Below are 21,329 nucleotides of genomic sequence, written 5' to 3'. Positions count from 1 at the left end.
CCGGCAATCAAATGAACGCATACCCTTTAATTTATCTTTTAATCATGAAATTAAACTTTTTTGTCAAACAATGTGCTGCACAACAGAGCTTTCCTGTTAAAATTAAAATATGGAAGAAAAACTGAGATTATTCCTTAAAAAGATAGCTTTAATAATTTATTATTAAATTAATTTATCTAAATTGTACTGTAGCCTACAACACTAATATGTTTTTGCCAAGTTAAATCGAACTTTTATTTTGACGGGTTGCCGAGAGCTTTGAGTTTCTCTGTGTTTATGACGATAGTTTTCTCAAACGAAGCGGTTAAATGCTAATGAAATTACTTTCAGAGCAGCTCTGGAGATTAAATTCTTGCATTTATTTCCTCATATAGTGAGGCGACAGAGGATGAAAACACTACGAGCGTCGCACATGATTCAGTGTGTGTGTGCTTGTGAGGTAAATTAAAGGTCCCGTTCTTCGTGATCCCATGTTTCAAACTTTAGTTAGTGTGTAATGTTGTTGTTAGAGTATAAATAAAATCTGTAAAATTTTAAAGCTCAAAGTTCAATGCCAAGCGAGATATTTTATTTAACAGAAGTCGCCTACATCGAACGGCCAGTTTGGACTACATCCCTCTACTTCCTTCTTTAATGACGTCACTAAAACAGTTTTTTGACTAACCTCCGCCCACAGGAATACACAAGAGTTGCGTTTGTAGAGTGTGTTTGTCGCCATGTCGTCGAAACGCTGTTATTTTCATCCCGCAGTCCAATCACCGGGTCTGATTCCGGCTCAAATTGATAGGGTAAAATTAAAGACATGTTTACAATAACACTGAGCGCGTGCATCTCCATGTTATGGTAAGAGGCGTGACCTTTCCGGGCAAGATGCGCTAAACTGCTGTCGAATCACAACACAGGAACCGCTGGCACAATCAGAACTCGTTACGTATTTCTGAAGGAGGGACTTCACAGAACAAGGAAGTCATCAGCCCGTTTTTATGACAGTGGAAACAGCGGTATACAGATAAGTAAATTATGTGAAAAATACTGTGTTTTTTTTACACGCGAAACATGAACACATGTTATATTGCACACTATAAACACAATCAAAGCTTCAAAAAACCTCGAAAAACGGGACCTTTAAATCGAGCTTCTGCGTCATTCATTTCAGAGCAGGCACGTGCACAGGTAGGGCTCAACCTGTGCAGATCACATGCCCTTTTTGTCCTTACACTCCGAAGTGCCCTTGTTTTGGAGGTGTTTTATTTTATTTATTCATTTTCTTCAATAAATCAATGCTATTGGTCACCCTTTAAGCATGTCTGACTGATTTACAAATATATTTAGCCTAATAAAAGGTATTAAAAAGAGCTTGTGACAAAATCGTTTTGGTTCCGCTCAAACTGTCAGTCAAACCTCTTAACTCCGCCCCCTGAGTGCCGCGAACTGAAGTTCCACAGCAGAGCACCTGAACGTCTTGCAACGGTAAATAAATATCTTGTTGTTGTTTGAATAATTAGGCTACAAGTCGTTGTCTTTACGAAAGAAACACTAGTATGTCTATAAAGTTTCATATTTTATGCATTTGAAGCCTGAGACCGGCGGCAGAGAGAGAGAGAGAGAGAGAGAGGGGGCTAGCATTTGCCATCTAAGTTAGTCATAGCCAATAGCATACAAATAGCCTTAAATAGCCTGTGCATACAGTAGTATTACATCTTTTATAAATTGAGATTTTGGCCAAACGTATTTTACAACAGGAAAAACTGAGCGCTCATAACCTATTGATGATGACGTAGCCTAATGTGATGATGTTTTTGCACATTGCACATTTCCACACATATAACTGCATTTGACTTTGACACAAAGCGAGTGATCCTCGTCAGCTAGGTAAAATATATTTCTAAGAAATTTCTTATTTGATTTATGATGGCTATCTGCTGATACACTTAATTCATTAACATTTAATCATATTATATATGGTCACACAGTATGGTTAATGTTTACGATGTTAAGTATTTGCTCGCTAGATATTTTTTTAAATCTTGTATTGTATACTACTCCCCGCTTGTCTTCACATGTATAAACATAGAAAAACATGGTTTTACTACAGTAATGTTGTAGTAACTAAAAAATATTACAGAATCATCAGGTCACTGTGCTTCTTTATATTTTATCATGCAGAATGTAGTCTGTGTATTAATGTGTGTTGAGAGGGACATCCCAGTGGATCACATTGAAGTCATAAACGTCTTCAAGCACATGGCTCACAGAAGATTGCTGTTGTAATTAGTTTTAAAGAAGCCCTGCAACCCTGTGTGTGTGTGTATATATATATATATATATATATACATATATACACACACACACACACACATACACACACACACACACACATATATATATATATATATATATATATATATATATATATATATATATATATATATATATATATATAAAAAATCTATATAACTGTCATTAATAGTGAATAAATATAAAGCTTTTGATACTATTATTTTGTGTTATTTATTGGGGTTGGGGGGGGGCACGCAGATATGCAGGATTCATATTTAAATAGTCTATTTGCGGTTTAATATTCACGGACATTAGTCTATATCGCGATTTAATTTAAGTGTACTGACCTGCTTTTTATTCATTCATCAAAAAATACACAAATTCCATGAAATTCCATCCGCGTTATATACTAAATTCCGTTTTTATGACTCGATTCCGTCCGCGTTTTCTGCATCGCGGAAATCATAGGGCCCTAAACGTGGCTGCTGTTTTGGTTGTGGTGCTGAGTAACTAACGTCTGTCTAAACTCTGCATAGCATGAAACGCGCTCATGATGTGTGATGTCTGAGTGAGCAGGGTGCGCGGAGGTATGAAAATACATACGCTGACAGGCAGGTAGGACATTGTATTGATTGGTCGAACATTTTATGGTCGCACGCCTTCCACATATGATATAATTGACATATAAATACATTTAGACCAGTTAACTTTGTGATTACTATCAGGATATGACCTGCATAACCTGCTGGCTAACCAGCCTTTAATATTAAAATAATAGCTAACCTAAAAAAGAAAGTACCGGCAACATTTACTTTAATTATGGAAAAGCAGTGTGAACATGGAACTCATACAGGTTTAGAATGACATGAGGGCAAGTAAATAATAATTTTCATTTTGAACTCTTCCCATAGAACACACCAAGCCGACGGTCAGCCGACGGTCGGCCGACTAAGTTTTCTCAGTGTGTTCCGCACCGTCGGCTGAAGTTGGTCCTCGTCTGCCTTTTTTCGGCCAATTCGAAATGTTGAATCGACGTTGGAGCTCGTCGGTCCGTCGGGCCATCTGATCATTCTGATTGGCTGCTCAGCTACTGCCGCCTGCTGTTTCGGAAAGGCATTTTATCTCACGCAGGCGCAGAACTGACGTGCTGCTTGGCCGTCGGCTGTTTAGCGCATAGACAGTAAAAGAAATGGACACAGCGACCCCATTGGAACTCAACTGAGACAAGTGAAGCCCATTTTTAGCGATTTTTAGCACTTCCGTTTCTGACTCGCAGACTCAAACTAAGCTTGATGACGTCAGCAACCTGTCTGACAGATGTAAATCTTCTAGTAGCTGTGCGTCCAAACTGCCATCGTTAATCTTGCAGAGACGGCGAGCTTGAGCGGGGAGTTCTTTGGCGTGAGTGAGCAGGAGTAATTATTCTGATTAATTATTTTGTATAGTATTTTAAAATGTAACGCCAGTACGCCATATTAAGTTAATGCATACTATTGCCTGCGAGCTTCTCCTCCTGTCTGTACGGTAATTTCTTTACTGTGCGACAGAGAGTCGAGTGGTTATGACGCAATCGTTAGCCTATTTTTACAAAAACTGTATCTACGGGGCCATAATGTAACATAGAAGGTAATGGAGCCCTTTATACATTGTCGTGTATCTTTAGAAATAAATAATGGACAAATGGAGTCTTTAAACGCCTCAGATGTAAAGTTATTCACTGTCAAAGTGACGCCAAAATGAATGGGAGTCAATGGGGATGCTAACGCAAGTGAAGTTCTGCTACAAGATGGCGGCACCCGGCCGACTTCAACTTCCGGTCGACTTCCTTGGGCACTGGTTTAGCGTCGGTTTGGTGTGGCAGGGCAACTTTGGACACAGACGCTGCCGACGTGAGCCAACCCCGCAGTCTGCTTTCGTCAGGGCAGTAGGGGGGGACAATAAACATAAAATTTCTCAAGAGCAATTTTTGAAGGGGACACAAATAATACAGCCAAAATTTTACTTATAAAGGATATATGCAGGGGTTAAATTGGGCCGGGGCCGTCCGGGGCTGAGCCCCGGCACATAGGCTTATCAGGGCTCGACATTAACGCTTAATTTTTTGAAGGGGCAAGAGAAAGAGAGCTTTACTTGTCCTGATTAAAACATCAATAACAAAAATAGTTAGGGAATCACTAAAACGCAAGCATGATTCTATTACATTTAGTGTAAGTGGCGATTGATAATGGATAATATAAATATTTAATAATAAATATTTTATTAATGAATGATTCAGCATTTTGAACGAATCGGTTGAGTCAAAGATTCAGTAATAGCCTATTCCAAAACACCTGCCTCATTCTTGAATGAATCAGCCGTTTGAACAAATCGTTTGAATGAATGACTAGGACAGTCTCTTGCCACCACCTACTGTCGGTTCAGTTTCATGTTTAAATTTTCCCAACATTTCTTATTTGTATATTCAAAAATATTTAAAGAATATCATAACATTATTTAATGCAGTTGTAATTTTTCAGTGTAAATTATTTAATTTGATTCATAACAGTCCTGCTTTATTTTTCTTATTGAATTTATTGATCAAATGTAAAAAAAAAAATGAAATAAAAGATGAAGCATGTAATAAGATAAGGGGAAAAAATGCCCTTGGGGTAAATATCACAAATATGCAGATATAAATGTGCAAAAGCTGACGGAACACTGTTGAGAATATAGCTTCAGAATAAATTATATTTACACCAAAAAAAAAATCAAATTTTTTTCCAGACAACTTTTTTGGTCAGACAAGTGACCAATTTACTTGTCCAAAGGACAATACCCTGTATTTTGTATTGATATGCTCTCCTTTAGGCCTACAGAAAGACTTTGTTATCAGATGTAGCTTTGCACACTGCCAGCATCTAGAATGATTTTGATCTGCATTTTAGTGTTCATAGCAGAGGGCTCTGTCGATTTATTTTTAGTTTGTCAATTGATAAGATTTTGTAGGCTTTGCATACACATGTGCACTCCTCGAAAGCCTGAAACCACAGAGCCCCCCCACATAAGAAATCCCAATTTAACCCCTGGATATATGTAATGTTACACAGAAGAAAACCTTACTACTATTATTAGTGTAGCATGTAGACTGCCATTATGCTCAATGTTTCTCTTTGGTTCAATAAAAAAACTGACTAAATTGACCAAAATATTCAAAATCATTTATTTATTGGAATATTTTTGAAGTTGTTTACAACCAAGTCACCAAAATACGATGAATACACTTTGAGCAAAACCCAACACACAACAGTAAATCTACTAGCCTTATTAGAGTTCACATATTCTTATCACACTGTTAATTGTTGTTGGTGTGGGTGACATAGTATCCAACAAGCTATTGTAAACAAGCTACCAAACGCTAGGTAACATTATAATCGCTAAAATAGCGGACTCACGGGAAAAAAAAATCATGTTATCATCTTGCTTTTTTGTTATGACTAATTACTCAGCGTCGTCAGCATTAAAGCAAAAATAACCACTTCATCCGATGTTTTTGAATAAAATAGCCTTAACAGCCTACTTACTAGAGCTCCTCTCAATTACTGTCTGTCTTCTCTCCCGCCGGTGCCGCCCGATTTCTACAAGCACGAGTGTGACGTGCGCGGTGGACCAAACCACTGTGAGGCAAGGGAGGGGTCACTCAAAATGTTTCTAAACTTAAAACGCCTGTTTGCGTTTGTATTGCTTTACTTCTTACACAATTATTTTAAGGATATATCATTTATTTACAATACTTAGAGTGGTTTTTAATTATATTTTTTGGGGGGGACAGCACTCAGATAGGGGGGGTCATGTCCCCCCCGTCCCCCCCGCGATTTACGCCCCTGGCTTTCGTCTCCACTAGTTCGTCGGCGTCGGCTTGGTGTGTTCTGGCCTTTAAACATCTGTTTATCAACTATTCCTTTATATTTAAAACAAAATACATTCCAGTTAAAAATTCAAATGAATATGTCTGTATTTAAGACCTGCAATGCACTCTTAGCACTTATAAAAAGCATCTTTGAGCACATCCTTAATTTCCAACGTTAAAGGCACAATATTTTTTTTTTTTTAAATATAACCAAACAGTTGTTTCCTTGTCTAATAAAACGTACAAAGTACGAGGATAACGCAGGTATAATGTCACTGATAGGCGACGCAATGACAAGGGGCGGGACACTAGTTAAAATTGCTTATTTCTCTGGATTTAAACATTCTTAAAAACATCTGGGATAATGTAAGTCAACAAAATATATTATAATCCAAAAATCTTACATATTGTGCCTTTAATGCATTCATCTCTTGTAGATCTCGATTGACTCTTTGGTGCCCTTTTCAAGCCATATTCTGCCCTCAATTTGTAGGTTCAGTTATCCACAGATTGACATGGGAAGAGAGGAAGCAGCAGTGTTTTTTTTTTTTTAAACAAATAAATAAAGCTTTGGTCACTGACACAGGCTTGGTCTTGGAGACTGAAATAAAACAGAATCCAAATGGCTACATTCACAAGATTATTAAGTGAACGGGAGAATAGTGCTATACTAAATGGAAAATCTCCGCTGTAGCTATAAGTGCCTCGACTCCTGGTTGACATTTCTGAACACCACATGTTTAAAATGACAAAGAAAAAAATGACACTCTTCATCTGTCCATTTTAAGGTTCCAGTGTCAAAAGTTAATAATGAGGTTGTCACAAGGAAAACCCCTGTCTGATGACATAATGAGAGAGACTTGGGTGGTTCAAAACTTGAGCTCATTGATGTGGTTGATATGTGATCCTATTTTATGTTTTATTTATGTTTTAGACATTGTACATTTTTGACAGCAACAATTTTGTGCCTCATTACTAAATGGAGCAAACTGTCATAATAGAACCTTCAATTAAACACCCTTTTATGGGCTTTTCAGCTAAATGTGAACAGTAAAATGATTATGAGACACCAAACAATTCATAACATGTCCAAAATGTAAAGGGTATCACACAGATATTTTGCATTTAAAGCAGGCAACAACTTGCCCATCCTGACATTTATGAAAAATACCCTTGTTCTGAGAACCGATCAGTCCAAATCTTTACATATTATTCTATATTATACCATGTTACACATTATATAGTCTTGCCTTAGTCTATTTCTGTGTTGTTCTAATGTGGTGGTTTTGTTTACGCAACACTGGCAAAAAAAATGATAATGCTGCAATTTTAGTTTGGAGGAAAGAATGCACAAAACAAAATATTGAAGATAAAGTTGTGTTGAACTAACAAATAAGACCACTACAAGAGGAAGCACACAACTTCAAACCCTTGTATTTGCATGAGAAATAGCCTGTGCGACAACCAGCCCCATTCATTTTTTATATGGCAATGATGTGACGCGTCATTTTTTTGTCCAAAGGCCTTAATAATAATAAAAAAACAAAGATATGACATCCAAAGTATGTAAGGTAGTACAACTAGATCTCTTTTATTGAATCCAAAAGTGTATATATATATACAGTGCCCTCCACAATTATTGGCACCCTTAGTAATTATGAGCAAAGGCGGCTGTGAAAATAAATCTGCATTGTTTATCCTTTTGATCTTTCATTCAAAAAATTCACAAAATTCTAACCTTTCATTGAAGGAAAACAGTTGAAAGTGGGGGGACTCACATTATGAAATAAATGTTTTTCTCCAATACATATAATTGGCCACAATTATTGGCACCCCTAGAAATTCTTATGATTAAAATATCTCTGAAGTATATTCCCATTCATATTTACATTTTTTAGCACACCAGGGTGATCATGAACATGAAATTGTCCAGCCATGACTTCCTCTTCCACAGGAGAATAAACATGAGGAAACACAGAGGCCAAATTTCCTTAAAAATTCATCACAATGAGTAAAACCAAAGAATATAGTTCTGATGTGCAGCAAAAGATTGTTGAGCTTCACAAAATAGAAAGTGGCTGTAAGAAAATAGCTAAAGCATTGAAAAGGGAAATAATTAAGAAGTTCCAATCAACTAAAGATGTTACAAATATGCCTGGAAGAGGACGTGTGTCTAAATCGTCCTAATGTGAAGTGAGGAGGAGAGTTTGAGTGGCCAAAGACTCTCCAAGGATCACAGCTGGAGAATTGCAGAGATTAGTTGAGTCTTGAGTCTCAGAAAGCCTAAAAAAAAAAAGATCAAACAGCACCTACATCCCCACAAGTTGTTCAGGAGGGTTTCAAGAAAAATCCTCTGCTCTCATCCAGAAACAATCTCCAGCATATTCAGTTGGTGGGTTTGCTTTTTGGCAGCAAACCCACCAGATGGGTTTGTTGCACACATGGATAAAAAGTACCCCATGCCCACGGTTAAATATACTGCTGGATCTTTAATGTTGTGGGCCTATTTTTCTGCTGGAGGTCCTGGACATCTTGTTCAGATACATGGTATCATGGATTCTATCAAATACCAACAGATAAAAAATCAAAACCTGACTGCGTCTGCTAGAAATCCAATAATGGGCCATGGTAGGATCTTCCATCAGGACAATGATCCAAAACAAACATCAAAACCAACACAAAAATGTGTCACTGAGCACAAAATGAAGCTTCTGCCATGGCCATCCCAGTCCCCTAACCTGAACCCTAAAGAAAATGAGTGGAGTGAACTAAAGAGAAGAAGCACTAACATGGAGCTGGAATCTGAAGGATCTGGAGAGATTCTGCATGAAGGAATGGTCTCTGATCTCTTGTCAGGTGTTCTCCAAACTCATCAGGCATTATAGGTGAAGACTCAGAGATTTTCTCTTGGCAAAAGGAGGTTGCAAAAAGTATTGAATAAAAGGGTGCCAATAATTGTGGCCAACATGTTTTGGAGAAAAATATTTATTTCATAATGTGAGTTTTCCTCAAATGAAAGGTTATAATTTTGTGAATTTGTTGAATGAAAGATCAAAAGGATAAACAATGCAGATTTATTTTCCACAGCTGCTTTTGCTCATAATTACTAAGGGTACCAATAATTGTGGAGGGCACTGTATATATATATATATATATATATATATATATATATATATATATATATATATATATATATATATATATATATATATATAGCTACATATAAAGGTATTTTAAAGATTTATTTTAAAGGTATTTTAAAGATTAAAGTGTCAAAAGGTCATTTGGTTTAACCATCCAAAGACCAAAACAGCCATTTCATTTGTGATTAAAATATCTTAAAATGTAATAAATGTACCATTTTGAATCAAGTCATGCTGTCAATATCATGTGACAGGATATGACATCATTCAGACACCTGCAAAGGACCACATGGTCATGAAGCAAAGTAATTAACTCTCTTTTAACTCTTTGAAAAATTCATGCTCATACACATGTCCTGAAACATCAGGTCATTCGGTACAACCGCTATAAAATATGGAAAATGTTGTAATATTTTAAAAACTTGTACTAAAGACAAAATGGTTGATTGTCCTTTTGCTAGCTATCCAGAAAGTTAGCAAGTTAAAATGACAATCAGCCTGCAAGCACTGTTTGAAAATATCATCATTCGGTATAACCAAAAGTGATTCAGGGCATATTAGCTGTTCAGTCTTCGAGAAGAAATCATTGCTATACACACCCATGTCACTTCTGTGGTCAACATCAAGTTTTCTCTTGCCTTCTTTAATATCACCATGTAAAAATATTGCTGTAAGTCAAAATCCAAACCACAAGTGTGGAGCTACTCTAGTTTGCCAGATTGAAAAACTTAAGCAAACACAGACACCTGTCTTCAATCTACAAAAATCTGGTTTAGTGGAACATTTGATAGTATGTTCAAGGTCAGACCTAAGAGAGAAAAATGAAATCGCACATGCTGAAACAGGTAGGCTATATCTGTATTTATCATTATTAATAGGCTAATATTTTTTGAATTATTCATTCATGCATAAATAGGCCTATGTCTGAAATTACACAAAAAAATAAAGTGTTAGTTTGTAATGTATGACTTGAATTTTTTCCCCTTCTCTTTAACCCATATTCTTAAAAATAAAAAAAGACACCGTCATCTTTCTCTCAAACACATGCACCTTTCAAGCGGTAAGATTGATTCACACTCACCTTAGAGCAGTAGGCTTCGTCAGGGAGGGTCTTATAGGCTATAATCACCCGCATGTTTCCGTCAGAAACACACTGTACTGAAACGGCTGATCCGAGCGCGCGCGTCTGCTGTTGGAATGTACCGCCGTGAAACTACGAATATATCCATTTGCATTGCGTCATTTAAAACTACATAATTATCCTCTTATGGGCAACTATTTTTTAAACCTACTGTTTTACTTTTTTCTGCTGTTGAAGTAAAGATGACCAGGCGCTCGTATGGAATATATGGACATGACGATGCACCCTTTTTCTTCTACGTTCACCGGTTACTCGTTTAACTTTTGTAATCTTAGTTATACATATTTTTATTTTTTAACTGTAATTTATATTTTTTATTTAGCCTAGTTAAAAGTAACATTCACTTTGTATATAAAATGACATATTTATTTTGTGTACAAAACAGAATACAAAATTAGTTTTTAACATTTACGCACGCAGGCAATCTTCGTGGTTTCTGACATTTTAATCCCAATGGATATTCGTTAATGACGGTAAGCAGTTGCATCGGTCTTCATTGAGTTGTACAGAGATGCTGTGTCATAGGAAACCAAAGGAACTTTGTTGCAACATGCAACTTGTTTATATCTTTTTCTGGGTTTTTAAATGCATCCATGCAACCAATTAAATATGACTCACTATTAAATGACTCACTGTTGCATTCCTCAGTGGCGATGTTGACTTCAGGACGAAAGAATAACAGTGAGAGGTCAAACGCAGGCGAATGAACCTTGAGGAATGTTTTTTTAAACGATTTGGCTACAGGAGCCTGTCAGAACATGCCTGTTTCTCTCAGCTCAGCTGCAGCATTTGGTGTGGCCATGAATAGGTTTCCCCTAATTTACCTCAAATTCTTCCTTTTTTAGTTGACAATATGAAAGTATTGAAGTTTGTATAGATGCAAACTCCTCAACTCACCTTTTTGAGATCAAATTAGGTCACCCATGGGATTTGCATAGATCCAATGAGAAAATGTTTTTATGGGAGGGGAGGGGGGGGGGGGGTCTTATATGGGTAATTGTGAATTTACAAGGGTAAATAATGAACTGGTTGTTTCAATAAGTACTGTACAGAGTTTAATTTACTCTTTACTTTAAAAACTATGTCTATAAAGGGTAATATTTTATGTATTTGAGGTCTGATATGTGGGAATGGAGAAGAGAGAGGGAAATCATTTCCCAGTTTAGCTCAGTTTTGCTGTCTAATCCGCCAATTTTGTCTTAAATAGCCTCCATAGCACTTCATATTTTATAAAATTAGATTTTGACCAAATTTTGCAACAATATGTTATTTACTTCGTGAAAAATTACAGTTTTGGACATACAAGGTAATTAAAAAAATTTAAAAAATCCCTTAGAATAACTAAACATGAGCATGTAAAGCATGTAATTTTTTTTTTAAAAAATACCTTGCGGAACATGCCCCCGCCCCACGCAATGTTCTCACCTTTTTTTCCCCTTACCTGTTTGTATCCCTGAGTTTGGGTGGGGAATATTAAGGTGCTCACATTGCTTTTTAAAATTTAACCCATTAAACTGGCAGCTGTGGTTGCCACAAATTCACCATAAAAATACGGTGACAATGCTTCTGATATTACAGGATGGCATATTGGTATATTTTACAACTTACTTTATTTAACTGTATATATATCATCAAGTGAAATTACTTGAATCTTCCATTCTACTACTACTAAAATGGTATTTTTACTCTGATATACTGAAAACCACCGGAAACCACATGATGAATCAGAGTTCATCATAAGTGGCTTGTCCATAAAACAGAAAAAGTATAAAACAAATCACTCTAAAGAAAAAATAAGACAGAATATAATCATGTGTTGTGTCACGTAAGGACTTCTGCTTTGCTAGAACGTTATGAAAATGTTCCCTGTTAGCTGAGTAACACTACGCTCTAATTTAAATTTTTAATCAATGCGGCCTTTCAAATGATCTGTTTCTAAGATATATTTCTCCACTCTTACAACAGCTCTAAATGAAGATGGGAGCCCCGCAGCTAAACACTCCACTGAGTTAGCCATGCATCACGGCAATTCCTCAGGCGAATCAACGCCACTCAACCCATTTTCCAATCACAGTCAATGGGAAGGACAGGCGACCTCTCCATCACTTGCCGATCCCGAGAATGTCACCTCGGAGAGACCGATCCTGAGCGGCCCCATAGCTGCGATGCTTTCGATGACCCTGGGGATCTTATCTAACATTGTGGCTTTACTCATCCTGGCCAACGCCTATGCCCGTCTACGTCGACGATCCAAAGCCTTTCTCCTGTTCGCCGGCTCTCTGGTGGCCACAGACTTTGTGGGACACGTCATACCTGGTTCAATAGTCATGAGGCTGTATCTTTCTGGTGGTGTACCCTCTGAAGAATACAACAGGGCGGACCCATTATGCCAGTTTCTAGGGGGCAGCATGGTGTTTTTTGGACTGTGTCCGCTCTTTCTTGGTTGTGCCATGGCAGCTGAGAGGTGTTTGGGTGTGACAAAGCCGCTGCTCCATGCTTCACTGGTTACGACCGCAAGGACTAAACTCTCACTTTCTGTTATCTGGTTAGCAGCTCTTTGTGTTGCCCTTCTGCCCTGCTTTCAGCTGGGTTCATACACCTACCAGTACCCTGGAACCTGGTGTTTCATTAAAGTGCTGGAGGATACAGAGAAGGCAGACGTGGCTTTTGTTATGTTGTTCTCAGGACTGGGGTTGACATCCCTTGCTGTTGCTTTGGTCTGTAACACCATAAGTGGACTGACTCTGGTGTTAGCGAGGATACGAAAGAAACCCTGCAACCGTCGATCAGCTAAATCCCATGATATTGAGATGGTGGTGCAACTTGTGGGCATAATGGTCACATCTTGTATCTGCTGGAGCCCTCTTCTGGTAAGTATGAGCAATGGCAATAATTCAACTGCACCAGGAACACTTTAGGCACGGGTTCTCAACTCTGGCCCTCAAGGTCCACTTTCCCGCAGAGTTTAGCTCCAATCTTCATCAAACACACCTGCCTGTAACCTTAAATTAGCTTGTTCAGGTGTGTTTCATCAAGGTTGGAGCTAAACTCAACAAGAAGGTAGACATTTAGGGGCAGAGTTGAGAACCCCTGCCTTAAAGGAGTAGTTCACTTTCAAATGAAAATGACCAAAAGCTTTACTCACCCTCAAGCCATCCTAGGTGAATATGACTTTCTGCTTTCTGATGAACACAATCAGAGATATATTAATAAATATCCTGACACATCCGAGCTTTATAATGGCAGTGAGCGAGATCCATCATAAACATACTCCACTAGGCACCGGGGGGTTAATAAAGGCCTTCTGAAGTGAAGCGCTGCGTTTGTGTAAAAACAATATCTATATTTAACAAGTTATAAAGTCAAATATCTAGCTTCTGCCAGACCGCCTTCCGTATTCAAATTACAAAAAAAACGGGACTGACATTGTGTCAGTTAAGCTTTTTCCGTAAGAATAGGGAAGGCGTAGGACGTTCAAGCTTTTTGAACTGCGATAGTTTTACACTTTCTTCGTAAGTTAAATACAAAAGGCGGTCTGGCGGAAGCTAGATATTTTTCTTCATAACTTGTTAAATATGGATATTTTTCTTACACAAATCCATCTCTTCGCCTCAGAAGGCCTTTATTAACCCCCCAGATCCGTGTGGAATATGGCTGAATGAGGATGGAGACACTTTCTTCAGCTCATACTCATTGATCCCACTCACTGCCATTATAAAGCTTGGATGTGTCAGGATATTTATTAATATTTCTCCGACTGTGTTCATCAGAAAGAAGAAAGTCATATACACGTCGGATGGCTTGAGGGTGAGTAAAGCTTGGGCTAATTTTCATCTGAAAGTGAACTAATCCTTTAAAGTGTGCCTTGTGCAGTTGAATTATTGCCATTGCTCATTTCTAGCAACCCTTGCTTTATGGTAAAATGAGATATAGAAATATAAATATAACTTAGACATGAAAAGTTTGACTAATGAATTATTTGAGGAATCTCATCTGAGTAATGGTGCCTAACAAAAACACGTTTTATCAAGTTCACCTAATGTGGAATTCACAGGAAAATCTGTTTCATGTAATTTTGACTTCATATCTCACAATGTGACTTTATTTCTTATTTTAAAGTTTATCTTATGATTACTTTTAATTTTGTTTCTCTGAGGCCTAAACAGGTTTTCATATCTAAATGCTTGGCCACATGTACAACAGCAAGAATGTTCAAGATACACATAAAAATATCAAGATACACATAAAAAGTTTTTTTTCTTCAATTTTCTAATCAATCATTATTCAGTTTAAGGACCAGGAAAGCATTGATAAAGGCATGCAAAACATAGGTTGTTTCTGCTCCAGTATCTGCACCTTAAAAACAGTTGTTCTGTCCCAAAGGACAATATAATGCACTTATGCATTATGTACTTAACTGTCTAGTGTATGAATTTTATAAGGTTATTTTTGGAGTCTAATAGCCCCTCCCTGCGACAGTTGAGTGCATGAAGTGTCTAACATTCCGCACTTCATTTTCAGTTAAGAGTATTTGGTGCACATTTTTCTTTTTGGAATTTTCAGTATAAAACACGCTATTTATACACTGCTAAAAATAGAATAGTATGCATACACAAACTGGGATACACCTAATATTTTAAATTGACTGGATTATGGATTTCTTGGACCTTAATATTTTGTGATAATCATAATCCTTATGGTGTTTTGTCTTTGACTCTTAACTCTAGATTGTTGGCCTTATTACAGTGAAACAGTCGTACGAGGGCTCTGTTGGAGATGACCTTGCCACCTATAAGACCCTGATGATAATGGGGGTGCGAATAGCTTCCTGGAACCAGATACTGGACCCATGGGTCTACATTCTTCTCCGTCGTTCCATCCTCCAAAAGATTTACCTCATCACCAAACGTCAAACAGATTTTAAGGAAAGCACTTTTCGCTGCTGGGAGATCCATTCCTTCCCCAGCTCAGAGAAGAATCCTGTCAGCAGAGTCTGAGTCTGATTTTACTGTCTGTACATCAGTAAATACCATGAGCTATACCATTGAGGATCTCAGTGGCCCCCTTTTATTTTAGCATGTGGCACACATATTAAAAATGTATTTATTTAAGCAAATTTGCACAAAGATAAATAGATGAACATTCATTTTACTCCCTAAGGCTATAGAGCACTAATAATAAGGATTTGGTTGGACATATTCATGTCAGTGTAACAGAGAACTATAATTATTTGGTGTCTTGGGCCTTCAGTTAGTAATTGAAGCATTAATTCAGCCAGTTTTTTTGCTTTAGGTCTGGGATAGTGTTTTCATTTGTCACCAGATGTTCCCCATGACGACAGCCCTGGGCATGAAACCCGACATGACAGGGACAAGACATATATTAAAGTATATGTTTTACTGAAAAGAAATGTTCACCTAAAGTTAACCCATCAAGATTTTATACTGCATAATCATCAATAATATATATATAACTGTGAGGAAAACCCCTATTTCTGAGACTGAGTTTCCCTTATGTTTATCTTACTGTGCAAAAATGCTCATGTGAATAAGTATTGGTTATGTTATTGTATAATTTATTTCTTGTGTTATCCCTCCAATTTTCTGGAGGCTTGTTGTTATTTTACATTGAAATGCATTATACATATTATAACAAAACAAATTACTGTGTGTGAATTCCATTTCTGTTGCTACTTATTAAACAATTTTTTATTGAAAAAAAAAATTACTTTGTAACTAATTTGCCGCATGAAGCACGCTAAACCAATCTGCAGGCTGAAACTTAAAGGATTAATTCACTTTCAAATTAAAATTTCCTGATAATTTATTCACCCCCTTGTCATTCAAGATGTCCATGTCCTTCTCTCTTCAGTCGAAGAGAAATTAAGGTTTTTGATGAAAACATTCCAGGATTTTTCTCCTTATAGTGGACTTCAATGGCCTCCAAACGGTTGAAGGTCAAAATTACAGTTTCATTGCAGCTTCAAAGCATTCTAAATGATCCCAGATGAGAAATAAGGGTCTTATCTAGAAAAACCATCACTCATTTTCTAAAAAAAAAAAATTAAAATTATATACGTTTTAACCATAAATGCGTATCTTGAACTAGCTCTCTTCTTCTCTATTAGAATTCCGGCAGTGTAGACACTGCTAAGTGTATTACTGCCCTCCACAAGTTTGAACTAATTGTTATATACTTGCACTAGCATATTGTATATGACAATTTAGTTCAAACTTTGACCTGTGGAGGGCAGTAATGCACTTAGCAGTGTCTACACTGCCAGAATTCTAATAGAGAAGAAGAGAGCTAGTTCAAGATGAGCATTTATGGTTAAAACGTATACAATTTTTTTTTTTTTTTTTTTTTTTTTTTTTAGAAAATTAGTGATGGTTTCTCTAGATAAGACCCTTATTCCTCGACTGGGATCATTTAAAGCCTTTTGAAGCTGCAATGAAACTGTAATTTTGACCTTCAACCGTTTGGAGGCCATTGAAGTCCACTATAAGGAGAAAAATCCTGGAATGTTTTCATCAAAAACCTTAATTTGTTCTCGACTGAAGAAAGAAAGACATGAACATCTTGGATGACATGGGGGTGAGTAAATTATCAGGAAAATGTAATTTGAAAGTGAACTAATCCTTTAATAAAATAAATGAATCAACAAATATATAAATATTCGAAAAGACAGAATAATAATACCCAGTACTGTAAGTGGTCACTGATTAGGCATTTCTTTTAATTAACTAGTTCCCTTTCGATACTTCACTCGTACTGCGTATGGGGAAAGGTCTCCCTTTTTCCCCGCTGCTGAAGCCTTTTTCAATAACGCAGTGTAACTGCATCGTCATTGGTTCACTCATAGACAAGTTGTTGAACCAATGACGGCGCGGCATAGCTGCGCGACCTATGGCGACAAAGCGCGCGAATATTCCCGCCGAAATGGGCGGGGTTAGGGGCTATATAAGCAGGCGTTTCGCCATAGGATTTCAGTGTTTTCTCCTTCAGCGACGACCTCTACTTCTCTTCGCTGATCTCCGCCTGAAGCCGAAGAAGCTCGCCGCCTTCCTGACAGCTCTCGCCGCCGTCTGAAGAGGCTCCCGCAGCGGACTCGCCTGGACCCGCCGGTTGAGGACAGCGCCGGCGCCCTCACTGACTGCAGCTTCTGCGCCGTCGTCGAGCCGCCGCCTCCCGCTTCCCGCTCCCGGCCGCTTCCTGTGCGTCCCCTGCCGCCATCCGGCGCGCCGCCTGAGAGCTTCACCCGCGGCTTAACGCCGCTCTAAAAGAGCGATTTCAGCGGTTTTCACCGCTTCTAAGAGCTTCCGCGGCCCTCGCCGCTCTACAAAGAGCCACCCAACTGCCGTTTTCACGGCACCGGCGTCTCACGATGCCCCGTCACTCATGTGCTACGTGCAGGGCCCCCCTGCACGATAGCGACGGTCACAGCGAGTGTGTCGCCTGCCTGGGCAAGCCCCATGCGGACGGCGCGCTTGCTGGAGACTCATGCCCGCACTGCGAGTGCATGAGTCTCAGTTCCCTGCGCTCGCGGGTCGCCTTCTTCACGGAGGGCGATCTCGCCGCTCGCGCCCTCCCATCTCCTTCCTCCCGCGAACCGGCCAGGAAGAGACAGCGGGGTAGAGCGACTCAGCGCCCGGAGTTAGGCGAGCTCACGCCGGCCCAGCCCCCGCGTGCCCTCGCCTTCTCCTCCGAGGGAACTCTCTCCCGTCCTGTTCTCTCGCCCTGAGCAGCGTCCCTCTGCCGAAGCAAGTGACCTCGTCTCATTCGGAGGCACAGACGACGAGCAGTTTGACTCCATGTCACTTGCGGCTTCCGAAGCGGAAGGATGGGCTGGCGAGCCGGATGACCCCGCTCCCCCGCCTCCCTTGGAGCCCATTGAGCACGGCCAGGGCATGGATGCCGAGCTTTTCCGCATCCTGTCCAGAGCCGTGGAAGAGCTGGACCTCGAGTGGGCCCCTCCAGAGGAGCCATCTCGCGGCCGCCTGGACGAGTGGTTCCTGCCAGGCCGCCGCCAAGCACCTCGCCAGCGCTCAGCGCCCTTTTTTCCTGAGGTCCACGAGGAGCTCACGAAGTCGTGGCGCGCTCCGTATTCCGCCCGCCTTCACACAACGCACCGCTCCGCCCTCACCGCCGTCGACGGCGCCGAAGAGAAGGGATACGAGCACCTGCCACCCCTAGATGAAGCGGTGGCTGCTCACCTCTGCCCTCCCGCGGCTGTGGGATGGAAGACCAAGAGGGCCCTTCCTTCCAAGCCCTGTCGGACCACCTCTACTTTGGCTGGACGGGCTTACACCTCGGCGGGCCAGGCTGCCTCCGCGCTCCATACAATGGCCATATTTCAGGTCTTCCAGGCCAAACTCCTCCGCTCGCTGGACGAGTCTGGAATTGACTCGCCGGCTTTCAAGGACCTTCGCAGCGCCACCGACCTTGCCCTGCGAGCCACGAAGGCTACGGCTCAGGCCATCGGGCGTTCCATGGCCAGCCTGGTAGTGTTGGAGCGCCACCTGTGGCTCAACCTAACGGAGATCAAGGACCTGGATAAGACGGCCTTCTTAGACGCCCCGGTCTCTCCCTCTGGTCTCTTCGGGCCTGCAGTGGACGGCTTCACCGAGCGCTTTACTGCTGCGCAGAAATCGTCTCAGGCTATGAGGCATTTCTTGCCGAAGCGCTCCAGCTCTGCTTCTGCGTCCAGCCGCCCCAGGACTGCGCCGGCTCAGCAGAACAAGCCAGCTCCACCCGCAACACAGGCAGCGCCACCCAAGGAGCATCGCCAGCGCTCGCGCCCTGCGAAGCGCCCACCCTTCCCGAGACACCAGGGACCCCGGCCCAAGATTGTGCTGGACCCGGTGCCTCCGAAGTCGTCCTGATTCGTCAGGAAGGAAGAGGATGGGGGATCGTCCCGTTGCGACCGGACAGCCCCCAAAGCTCCCACGAGTAATTTCCCCTCCGCCTCGTTTAATTCCGGGCGTGGGAAACATGCTCCAAGTGATAGCTGGGCCCACACCTGTTGCGCCCACTCCAAACGCCGTTTTCACGGCGAACAATATTTCACCTCATCTAAAAAAGAGCAAATTTCCTCTTCCACCCCTCTCGGTGTACGACCCCCTCAACGGCGGTCTGTCACCCGATATCATTCAACCCCTTGCCACTCGGGCCGAGGCCTAGCAGGCCATCCCCGATGTGTCAGAATGGGTTATGGGGATCGTAACCCAGGGCTACTCGCTCCAGTTTGCACGACGGCCCCCTCGCTTCGGCGGGGTGCTTCAAACCTCGGTCAATCCGGATGACGCTCATGTCCTCCGAGCTGAAGTTATGACGTTGCTAAGAAAGGGAGCTGTGGAAATAGTTTCCCCGACAGAGAGCGAGTCAGGCTTTTACAGCCGCTACTTTCTGGTCCCCAAGAAGGATGGTGGTCTCAGACCCATTCTAGACCTCAGACTTTTGAATCACTCCCTCATGAGACGGAAGTTCAAAATGCTGACGCTGAAACAGATCCTCGCGCACATTTGCCCTGAGGACTGGTTCTGCTCGCTGGACCTGAAGGATGCGTATTTTCACATCCAGATAGCCCCCCGTCACAGACGATTCTTGAGATTCGCATACGAGGGAGTGGCGTACCAATATACGGTCCTGCCCTTCGGGCTGTCTCTGGCTCCTCGCACTTTCACCAAGTGCATGGACGCGGCGCTTTCCCCTCTGAGGCAAATGGGAATCCGGGTCCTGAATTATCTCGACGACTGGCTCATTCTAGCCCGTTCGCGAGCCGAGCTGGAACACCACAGATCCGTGCTCCTCAGCCATTTACAATGTCTGGGTCTCAGGGTCAACTTAGCCAAGAGCTCGCTGTGCCCCACCCAGCGAATCTCGTTTCTAGGGGCAGTTTTCGACTCAGTCCGCATGACGGCAGTAGTCTCGCCGGAGCGTGCTCTAACGATTCAGCAGCTCACGGCCTCGATCAAGAACAAAGCCTGTCTCCCTCTGAAGTTTTTTACCCAGAGGCTACTAGGGCTGATGGCTTCCGCCTCCCCGGTGCTGCAGCTCGGCCTTCTTCGGATGCGGCCTCTTCAGTACTGGTTGAAGTTCCGGGTTCCTCCCAGCGCCTGGCGGCACGGCCGCTTATGTCTCAAAGTCAATCAGGCCTGTCTTCTAGCCCTGAAACCTTGGATGGACCCTATGTGGTTCAAGCGCGGAGTACCCTTACAGGCGGTCTCACGAAGGACGGTGCTCTCAACAGACGCTTCCAACTCGGGTTGGGGCGCTGTGTGCGAGGGCAGACCGGCCTTCGGCTCGTGGAGTCACGAGGAAAGCCGTCTACACATCAACTGTCTAGAGATGCTAGCAGTGATGAAGGCCCTTCAGTCTTTTCAGGCTCACTTGACAGGACGTCATGTTCTAGTCCGATCGGACAGTATGACAGTGGTGTCATATTTAAACCACCAGGGCGGTCTCTCGTCCAGCCGCTTATGCGCTCTGGCGAAACGTCTTCTGGAATGGGCTCTTCCGAGGCTTCAGTCGCTCAGAGCGACTCATGTTCCTGGCAGGAACAATCTGGGCGCAGACATGTTGTCACGGAGCAACATCCCCTCCGACGAGTGGATGCTCCACCCCCAAGTGGTCCTCAAGATTTGGGAGTTCTTCGGGAGGGCAGAGATAGACCTCTTCGCCTCAGAAGACAACTCTCATTGCCCAACATTTTTCTCGAAGGAAGTCGATGCTCTGGCCCATACATGGCCCAGCACGCTCCTTTACGCCTTCCCTCCGATCGCACTGATCCCTCAGGTCATCAGGCGCATCAGAGAAGACCAACACAGAGTCCTTCTGGTGGCCCCGCTCTGGAGGAACCAAGTTTGGTCCTCGGAGCTGT

At 41.5% G+C, this 21,329-nt stretch overlaps 1 protein-coding gene across 5 annotated transcripts; it reads left to right on the top strand.

Annotated features, from left to right (window-relative positions):
* Positions 1–1,065: 1,065 nt before the first annotated feature.
* On the top strand, positions 1,066–16,258 carry ptger1a (prostaglandin E receptor 1a (subtype EP1)). 5 transcript variants are annotated; one of them, XM_048200414.1, is made up of 3 exons: positions 1,066–1,470; positions 12,416–13,320; positions 15,178–16,237. In XM_048200414.1, exons 2-3 carry the CDS (start codon positions 12,466–12,468, stop codon positions 15,445–15,447), a joined length of 1,125 nt encoding a protein of 374 aa, XP_048056371.1. In that variant the 5' UTR covers positions 1,066–1,470; positions 12,416–12,465; the 3' UTR covers positions 15,448–16,237. The 5 variants fall into 5 exon arrangements, with proteins under 5 accessions (XP_048056371.1, XP_048056369.1, XP_048056370.1 ...); XM_048200412.1 differs by lacking the exon at positions 1,066–1,470 and adding an exon at positions 9,553–9,614 and having other exon boundaries at positions 15,178–16,243; XM_048200413.1 differs by lacking the exon at positions 1,066–1,470 and adding an exon at positions 9,631–10,154 and having other exon boundaries at positions 15,197–15,439.
* The last annotated feature ends 5,071 nt before the right edge of the window (positions 16,259–21,329 follow it).

The sequence above is a fragment of the Megalobrama amblycephala genome, linkage group LG8 (genome assembly GCF_018812025.1).
Source record: "Megalobrama amblycephala isolate DHTTF-2021 linkage group LG8, ASM1881202v1, whole genome shotgun sequence".
NCBI lineage: Eukaryota > Metazoa > Chordata > Actinopteri > Cypriniformes > Xenocyprididae > Megalobrama > Megalobrama amblycephala.
The sequence above is the reverse complement of the archived record's forward strand: the minus strand, read 5'-3'. Positions and strand labels throughout refer to the sequence as shown.

What these genes read in the sequence shown, in the direction of transcription:
- ptger1a (XM_048200411.1), top strand. Translation starts at nt 9,911, where the DNA reads ATGTCACTTCTGTGGTCAACATCAAGTTTTCTCTTGCCTTCTTTAATA. An exon ending in AATCGCACATGCTGAAACAG is followed by an intron (nt 10,155 to 12,415) that starts GTAGGCTATATC and finishes CTCTTACAACAG; the next exon opens with CTCTAAATGAAGATGGGAGC. An exon ending in TCTGCTGGAGCCCTCTTCTG is followed by an intron (nt 13,321 to 15,177) that starts GTAAGTATGAGC and finishes TCTTAACTCTAG; the next exon opens with ATTGTTGGCCTTATTACAGT.